At 46.4% G+C, this 10000-nt stretch overlaps 1 protein-coding gene across 1 annotated transcript in view; it reads right to left on the reverse strand.

The window, feature by feature from the left end:
* The window catches only part of camta1a (calmodulin binding transcription activator 1a), a gene marked incomplete at both ends in the record, with an annotated part of 491338 nt that overhangs the window by 70721 nt on the left and 410617 nt on the right, over nucleotides 1–10000 (reverse strand). Inside the window, one exon of the mRNA XM_083769830.1 lies at nucleotides 5477–5630. Coding sequence (XP_083625956.1) covers nucleotides 5477–5630 — 154 coding nt within the window. The remainder of the gene's footprint in view (nucleotides 1–5476; nucleotides 5631–10000) is intronic.

Consider the following 10000-nt stretch of genomic DNA (forward strand, 5'->3'; position numbering starts at 1 on the left):
AGGCTTTCTAGTCCTGAAAAGTTGCAATGCGAAAATGGAAGCTATCGTTCTCACGATAATGAAATTTAAAATAAATTGCAAAAAATCTTGTTTAAAAAAATATCTGCCTAATGATGATGTCACTGGAAGACGGTTTCTAAACTGCCCACAGCCTTCCTATGAGACACAGACTGAGTAGAAAACAATCGTGCCATTAGTGAGGAGTGAGGACCTATTATATGAAGATAGGTTGAAAAGTGGTGAAGTGGTCCTTTAAAACCAACAGACAGACTGAACCACTTTCACTTTCTATCGAAAATGCTAAGAAAAATAACGGAGATAGCTGATCTACAAGCGAGTCTTGACGCGGTGCGTTGTGCACTTGGAGATTGGCTATTTCCGCAACTTTAGCACAGCACTCTTGTATGATAGGGCATTCATTTAGTAAAAAGTACAAAAGTTAAAGAATCTGACATACAAGGTTTCTGCATGCCCTACAAGTGACTATTTTCTCCTGCACAGCTCCAGTCAGTCCCTGGATCTGGTCACACCTCAGCTAGCAAACGTCCTAATACCTCTCATCGCTCGGCTCGCTGGTCAGCGAATCCTGTTATAGGATTTCTACTCAAAGTCTCTCAACTGCACAAAATACGCACGCACACACACAATAAAATATGGAAATATTTCAGAAGGGGAGCATATTTAGATTATCAAACTATATCAAGGCAACATTAATATAGGCTCCACACACTTCAATACCTCCTTCAGTTAAATAGGTGCGAGGACAGAGAGAGAGAGAGAGAGAGAGAGAGAGAGAGAGGCAGGCTCTGTTGAGGACACTGCAGGAACAAAAGTAGAGTGTGTTTCAGATAATTGAATGAGGCTTTTTTAACTCCAAAGTTTAAAGATCTCTGGCAGATTACAGGCTGGTGACCAGCAGAGAGCTGCTGCCTACAGCGCTCTGCTCCAGTGACAGCCCACTGCATCAGCCCAGTGAGAGACCCACACACACACACACACACACACACACACATACACACCCAAGTCCCTGAAACAACATTAAGTGTATTATTATTTTTCATTATCACATTTCCGTTCCGGTGTGTGTTTCTTTCTGAATTGGCTCTATATGCTGCACAGCCATGCCTCTATATGCTGCACAGACATGCCATTATTCCAAAGCTCATTATTCGGACAATCGGACTATCTCTAACCCTTTAACCCAGGGGTTTTCACCCTTTAACCCAGGGGTTTCAACCCTTTAACCCATTATTAAGGCCCATTATTTATTCGGCATTTGAGTCACGGACCACCATTCGATGAGATTTAGCCTCTCAGAACCAAAACTATAGAATATTTTGTTGTCGTTAGATTCTCTAATTGTGTAGACATCTTGTAAATGGAACAATGGAGATGTTTAACAATAATTTTACTCTTGAGAGCATCAAATGAAACCAAATGGACCCATTTGGTTTCATTTTACACTCGCAAGAGTTAAAGATCCATAAGGATCCATTTGGTTACCAACTCTCCATCAAGCACAGCTGGGGACCACCTGGAACCCCCTCAAGGACCACTGGTGGTCCCCGGACAACTGGTTGAAAACCACTTCTATAATCGCACGCAAAACCACGTAGTCTGACTGATGGGATGCCAGAGTTATGGGCAGTCCCCGTACATATATTATAGCCTATTGAGTCTTTTGATTGAATGTGCATGAAAATCTGACAGAATTATTATAATCTCTTTCCGGATACAACTCATTGTCAGACATCGTAACACAAGTGACTATATGGTTATCACTTGAGACAAGGGCAATCCCAGTTGATGTTCAGGACCTGACAGTCCGCAGTGTAAAGAGTGTCAAATCGTTGAGATGAGGCGACACTATAGTTTTGGTTAAAAAAGGGTCTGACAGAGCCCTCGGCAAAGCCCAATTACATAACCGAGGCAAAGAGCAGACTGAAGCCAACATTATGCTTCGCTGTGCAACGGCGTTGCAGTGGACCAAAAGTATAGACGATTTACAAGCTCACAATGTGCCACAGATGTGAGCTTGTAGATCGGCTATATTTTTCCGCGTGAAACCGGCATACGGCAAAGTATAAGTAGGGCATTACAGGACACTGGGAGAGCCTCACTCACGGACCTGCCTCTGACTCAGAGATGGTGATGGAGAGCAAAGACTGACAGTTTACAGCCACCAGCTACCATGTGCCACCGCCGTGTCCAAACTGTCCTGTCTCCTCTGGTCGGCCCGATCTGGACACGGCCCCTCTTTAGGCACCATTCAGCCCCCCCACCACACACACACGCACACGCACGCACACACACACACACACACACACACACACACACACACACACACACACACACACACACACACACACACACACACACACACACACACACACACACACACACACACACACACACACACACACACACACACACACACACACAGTCTGTCTGTCTGTCTGTCTGTCTGTCTGTGGGCTGTAGGGGATGACGGAGGGAGACTAGATGGGTGCCAGAGACAGCACAGCAGTAAAGGTTACAGATTCATGGCAAATAAACATACAATGGATGCAAAAGCATGACATGCTTTGACAAAATAACACCCTCAAACTAAGATGACTAAAGTATACACATACACACAATCCACCTGCCAGATGCAGAACATTCCCAGAGCAGCTTTGTGTCTGGAGGACTGATGCAGTGTTTATTATAGCAACACAGTGTCCAACACAGTGTCCAAACACTAACACATGCAAAGCCCTCTTCTGTTTTCTCTCTTCAAAACACGGCAGGGTGTTAAAGGACAGTGGGTCAGGTGAGGGGCCATTGTGCACGCATTGTGCATGCTTCTGTGTGCAAGGGTTGCACAAGTATGGAGTCGTAAAGCCGATTTATACCTGGTCAATCGGTCAATCTACATGCTCACAACGCACCGCAGTGCAACGCCCTGTGAGCTTATAGATCGGCTATTGCCGGTGCGTGACTGACATCGGCTCGCAACCCAGCACAGATCAGTGGAAGAGGGGGAGACAACAGTCATCAATGAGCGCAACCGATCTGTGCGTGTGTAGTGTATCCACATGGTGTTTTCTTTGTATCATTAGAGGTGTCAAACTGTTTGTGCAGTGGAGTATCATTCATGTGGCGAGAAAAAGTGAAAAACAGAATAACAGAAGAGAAGCGCGAGATGGACAAGGGGTCAATTATACGGTGGATGTCGACGCACTCTTTTCAGAGGGGGGCAGGGGGCCGGGTGGGGTTGGGGGGGGGGGGTATAACTAAGTAGCAGCTGAACTAGCTGGGAGCCGTCATCATTATGTGAGAAACTTCCCCTTGGCTCGATATCAATCATACATCAAAGTGTGTCAGGCAGCGACAGCTCTGCACAGGTATAATAGGAAGAGAGGGAAACCTGCAGGCTCATCCCAGCTTCCATCCAACACAAACCTCTCCAAGGGGGCTTCGGGAAGACATGTTACGTAAATGGAAAAAGAAAACAGAGAGATCCGCGCGCCACGGTCCTCTCCTCCCATGCATATCTCCATTGATGAATGCGCGAGCTACAGTAGTGAGTGAGATTTAGGTCACTTTGGGGGGGAATGAACTGATGTATAATTTAAGGTGGGATAATGCATGGATAATACAGTTTGCACTTTCTCTGCACCCGCTGCTCTCACAGACGTGTCACGAGGGGGGGAGGGCTGTTCCGCCGAGGCGCCACTGGGTGGCAATGTTGCTCTGCCACAGGACTCGGTGGCGTTGACATTGCTGCTGCCGTTTCCATGGGAGAAAAGGAGAGATGGCTTGAATAGAGTTGAAGAGAAGAAGAACAAGAAGAAGAGAGAGAATGCCTTCTCGCTGCTCAGTAGCCCGGCAGCGTGAAGGCATCTCACCCTTCCGCCCACGTTGTCCCGACAACTCCCAAAGTTAACGACTTCGCGCATTACCGCAAATGGCGTTGGAGTTATTTTCTCAGGTTATTTCTTTTTGTTGCATTAGGGCCGTGGATGTAAAATGAACACGGCAGCCATGTAGCGCCGCGGTCGGACCGTAGGTAGCTGTCCCGAGGTAAAGCTTTATGTTAAGGAATGTGTTCGAGCGGATAGCCAGCGGAGCACTGAAGGGTATAACGATACGCTCCACGCTCCGCCGATCATGGCCGGGGGCCCAGCTGCCTTGTCGGTATGCGGCCAGCGTGTGTGTGTGTGTGTGTGTGTGTGTGTGTGTGTGTGTGTGACGTGTGTGTGTGTGTGTGTGTGTGAGACGTGTGTGTGTGTGTGTCTGTGTGTGTGCGCACTGAGTCGTAAGGCTGCTGCCATGCTTGCCTTTACCTGGCCACATCACCGATAATCAGCCGTCCGAGCATCAGTCAGTCACGGCTCGGCCTCTGATGCCAGACACATACCCAGACCATCGTCTGGCCGCTAAGGGCCCCTTTAAACGCAGCTCTCAATGATTTCCAATGTTCTACAAGGTCCCCATTTGGCTATTCTCACCATCACACAAACCCTGACATTTTCCAAAACATCACCTCCATCTCTGGGCAGGTTGTGAGACTCGTAAAAAAATAGATTTAAAGCACACAGTCTCTCTCTCTCTCTCTCTCTCTCTCTTTCTCTCTCTCGCTGGTTACACTATATGGATCAATCCACTGAGATGGGGCAAAGGAGACAGAGCGAGAGAGAGATCGAGAGAGAGAGAGAGAGAGAGAAAGAGAGAGAGAGAGAGAGAGAGAGAGAGAGAGAGAGAGGAGGTGTGAAGGATTTCTGGTGAGTCAGACTCTCCACCTACGCAGTAGAATGAATCAATATGCAGCTCGGCCTTGGCTCGGAGAGAGGAGGAGGCACATGGTTGGGGCCTAGCTGGTCATCGCAGGTTACTCACGGCCAGGCTTCCACAGAGAGGAGGAGGCACATGGTTGGGGCCTGGTCATCGCAGGTTACTCACGGCCAGGCTTCCACAGAGAGGAGGCCTCTGATCAACGTGCGTGGTGGTGCCTCTCTGGCCCAGTGAAGAGGAGGAGACGCATGCATGGCTGGGGCTGGTCAGCGCGGTGCCGTCCAGAGGTCTGTGGTGGGAAAAGCCCACCTCTAGACCATGTCCCATGGGCAGCAGACAGGCTCCGGTAGTAAAGAGGAGGAGGAGGAGGGCCCACGCACGCAGCAGCAACACAACATGGGATCACTCAGTGACCGAAGCTGCCCTCTGACCGAGGTGCTGAGTGCACTTTGCTGGAGCAGCTCTCTGCTAATAGAACGGGGCATTCAATGTTCCGACAGCATCCATCCACCACCAGCGTGATTACTCTCCATGCATGTGGACATGACAGGCCTATTACAGTAAAGCCTTTTAGAGCAGACCGTGACTGTTTAGAGTCAAGGCTCCGATTAGAACGATTGAGGTCTGGATGGAAAAGAAAAAGAAAAAAAAAAAACACGAAAAGAATGAAAAGCTCCGACGCGATTGGTCGGATACTCACACATGGGCTTTAGCTGGCCAATCAGCTCCTCCTTGGTCCACTTGGCCCATTCCTTCTTGTCCGTGTTGATGGAGCACAGGATTGGACCGCATGGTTTCCCACAATCCTCTATGGCTGGAACATTCAAGTAGTGGACGAGCACGATGTCAGGGTTCTGGAAACCAGAAGAGAGAGGGAGGGGGGGGGGGGGGTTAGACAAGTTAGATGGGGATTGAACATGGATGCGTGGGTGTCGTTGACACATGGAGCTGTGGGGGTCTTTATGTGTAGCCCGCCAAACTGACGGATGCACGACAGCAACTGTGCAACTATATTTTTGTGTATCAAAGTACGTGTGGCTCTGTGCGTAATCTGAATGTGTTTATCCCTGTGTGTGTGTGTGTGTGTGTGTGTGTGTGTGTGTGTGTGTGTGCGCGTGCGCGCGTTTGTGCGATAATGTTCCTGGTAAGTTATTCATGTAACACACTTATGGCATTTTGTCAAGTCCTCCCACATGGTGAGTTGATGCCCTCAATTAACTCGTCCTGTATATTTACCCAGTCAAAATGCAACAGTTTGCCGCCTGCAAACTGTTACCGAGTTAGCCCGGTAAACTCCCTAAATTGACAGCTTATGAATAATAGGTGGCGATTAAAAGCAAGCCGCGTTTGGAGCTGGTGTGAATAACATCAATTCGACGGCGTAATCATGAATAGCTTTGATTAGGGAGCATAGCGAACGTTTGCAGCAAGGGAGGAACGTTTCCCACGCCGCCTCTTATCGCTTCCCATTTATTATGAACATGCGACTGCCGCGTAACGTAACTGTGCGCTCGGCGTGCACGCACGCCTTCCCATACAGTACTCAGCAACGCTGCACACAACACTGTGCATTCACACACAGCAGGACTGATTAGAAGGAACCTGCGTGCCGACAGACACAAACAGTTACATGTGGGGGGAAAACGGTAATTAGATGGATGGGGGCGCACGAAACGCTTATATATATATATACACACACACACACACACACACACACACACACACACCCACACACACACACACACACACAGATAATGGAGAAAGCAACAAAGATCTTGATAGAGAACAATACGGTGGCAACACGTGTGTGTGTGTGTGTGTGTGTGTGTGTGTGTGTGTGTGTGTGTGTGTGACTGCAGTTTGAAGCTTCATCAGTGTTAAGTGGTAAATAAATCAAGGTGCTGCTGGGTCTGTGCTCTCTCTCTCTGTCCCATTAATCTGCTTCTGTTCTCTCTCTCTCTCTCTCTCTCTCTCTCTCTCTCTCTCTCTCTCTCTCTCTCTCTCTCTCTCTCTCTCTCACACAGGGGTGTGTGTGGGTGGGGTGGGGGATATAGGAGGAGTGTAAGCCTATACAAGCTCACATATTAATCGATAGTACAACCTGGTTCTTACAGGACACACCTATTCCTGCTACAACGAGGATTGGACACGATCGGACACCATTGATCCCCATGCAAACATTATTAACTATCAATCCATGTTACCTGCCCTCCGACAGGGCCGTAAAGAAGCCTGCCAGCACATTTATGATCCATCTGGAGTTATGTTTATGCCATATTTTAATCATAAAGCCTCATTTATTTTATTTATACTGTACCAGATATACACGCAAGCTCACAACGAAAACCTCTCGAGCCAAAGTGTATGTATCAAATAGGCAATAGGGATGAAGTGGTTAAATGTATTTATAATAATCTTTATTTTATTTTATTTTATTTTAACTAGAACTGCACTCTATCTAGTGCCTATACTTACTTGCAAGCAGAGCGCACAAGTACTGTCGACCGCTACAAACTGTCAAATCTCAGCTTCTCTGTGCATGAAGGAACGTTTGAAATGTTGAATTATTAGGTTTAGCTATTTGCTACCTACTGTACCTACTTCATGCATGTAAAAAAATAGTAGTATGAAGTATGGTACAAGTTTCTATCTATAAAAGATATACAGTTTTATCGATTTAGAATTATTCTGGATCGCTTTTTAGTTTCTCAAAGAAAAATAAATCATCGATATCCGATGAAAAAAAAGGTATATAAACTGAAATAAAATGTATGTATACAGTATAATTATTTAATTATTTATTTTAAATTGTCAATTGTTTAAATGTACTTAATCTTGGACTATAGTGATATTAATAATAAATGCCTCTGTGTATATGTATATGTAATTTGTAAGTTGATTAGAGGTATACTGTGGTTACTTTTGATGCGTATGCACCGTTCCAGCATATGACGTCAGGGTATAACTGGTATAACTAGCTCTCAATGATGACGTAATAAAGATGTGGATTAAAGGACCCAATGCCAGAGTGTAATTGGTTTTCGATGGTGACGTACGACCTCCACACTAGCAACGGAGGAGACTGCCGCCGAGCGGCACCGCCGTCTGGCCAGAACTAGAGTTCAAACTAGAGTTCTCAACAGGCCCGGAAATCAAGGCCCGGCCCTACCTGGGCCCTCATCAAACCCTGTACATTCAATACACTGCCCCCGCTGCCACCCTTAGATCTCTGTATTATATGGAGCTGACCTGTTCTGACATTCCATGTGACCTCATCACACCCTGTACACTCAAGATACGCTCCATATATGGCCAGTGCAAGGGCGAGGTCGCTTCTCGCCCTCAGGCGTCTAAACTTAACTTATCATATAACGTAAGTATATCCAAAAGATGCCTCAATGTACTTATAGTTACTTTCCAACCACTGGTGACACCATCATAAGACGGAGCATAAATTAAGCATTAACTCTGCAGAGATGGAGTTGGGAATGTGTTGTCGATGCTTAGCTTACAGCATCACGGTGGCTCAATGTAAATAAACAGATGCCCTCCCCCGGCTCCGTGCCAGGGGACAGCGAGGTATATGTTATCCGCGACGCCGTCCCCATGTCCCCTGTCATTGGACCGGACACCGGGGGAGGTTGGCGTGCCTCTGGCCCGTTTGGACGGTGACAGGGCGAGTGAGTGTGCTGATGCCCCCAGATGGCATCACCAGCTGTGGCAAATCGCTGAGAGATGCCCTCGATTCTTAACTAGAACGAGAGGGGGCACAACGGCGCATACGGCACCACATTCGCTGTGCACAAACTTCAATGCACGCAACACACACACGCAACACACACACACACACACACGCAACACACGCACGCACGCACGCACGCAACACACACACGCAACACACACACGCAACACACACACGCACGCAACACACGCAGACACGCATGCAACACACACACGCAACACACACATGCGCGCACACACACACACACACACACACACACACACGCACACGCACACGCACACACACACACATGGAAGGAGGACAAACGGTTAAGATTCCGAAAAACAAACATATTCCAAAAAAAAACAATCATATGCAGTTATGCACACGCTTCTCCTGCCGACGCCCACGTACCCAGCTGTTGCAGACACACATTATACACACACCACTGAAACACGCGCACATACACACGCACGCACACGATCACACAACCGGAGAGACCATTTGGCAGTATTACAGCTCTTAAAAAAAAAGAAAAAAGAAAAAAAAGTAATTTGAACTGTGCTTTACTGTTATGCTAAATGTGTACTCCATCGTACGACGGTGTCAGGGAAAAACAAATCGTCTAAGATCTACAAGCACCAGTTGCAACAGTGCCATTTTTTTCCTGCAAACTGCACCATATGAAGGATAGGTATAAAAGAGGATTTATCAGTCTGCTCTCAGCTTTACATCCACCACGTGATGTCTGGAACCGTCTTCTTTCCATTCCACACACTTCCCTTCATCCCTTCTTTCTTTCTCTCCCTCTCTTCCTTCCCTTCATCCCTTCTTTCTCTCTCTCTATCTTCTCCTCTTTGCTAACACATTTAGCAGCAGTGGTGGAAAGTACATACTTAAGCACTGTACTAAAGTACATACTTAAGCACTGTACTAAAGTACAATTTTGTGGTATTTGCACTTTGCTATAGTATTTACAATATCCAGTACTTACTTCTACTCCACTACATCTCAGAGGCAAATATTGTACTTTTACTCCACTACTTATTTTAAAACTTTAGTTACTATTACTTTCTAGACCTGTATGTATTGGGCCAATTATGTGACGCATTGTGAGCATTGTGTGCTATTTTCAAAATATTTTTATACATTTGAAAACTTGAAATGAGACATTCTGCATAATGAGTACTTTCACATTTGGTATACTTTAACTATAATGTGCCAATACTTTTGTACTTTTAAGTAAATAAGTACATTTTTTATTCCAGACTTTTACTTGTAACGGAGTAGTTCTACATTGCAGTATTGATGCTTTTACTTAAAGTACTCCTCCTCCTCCTCCTCCTCCTCCTCCCCCCACCAGAAGAAAACTACAACAACACAATGAAAATGTAAAGCGTCACATAAATCTATCAGGATGGTAATTTAATTTAATTTCCTGCTGGCTGCGTTCTCGTTCTCTCCCCACAGTGTAATATCAGGGCGGTTTAGTTCTTCCAGCAG

The sequence above is a fragment of the Protomyctophum parallelum genome (genome assembly GCF_964188405.1).
Source record: "Protomyctophum parallelum genome assembly, chromosome: 7".
In the NCBI taxonomy this organism is placed as follows: Eukaryota; Metazoa; Chordata; class Actinopteri; order Myctophiformes; family Myctophidae; genus Protomyctophum; species Protomyctophum parallelum.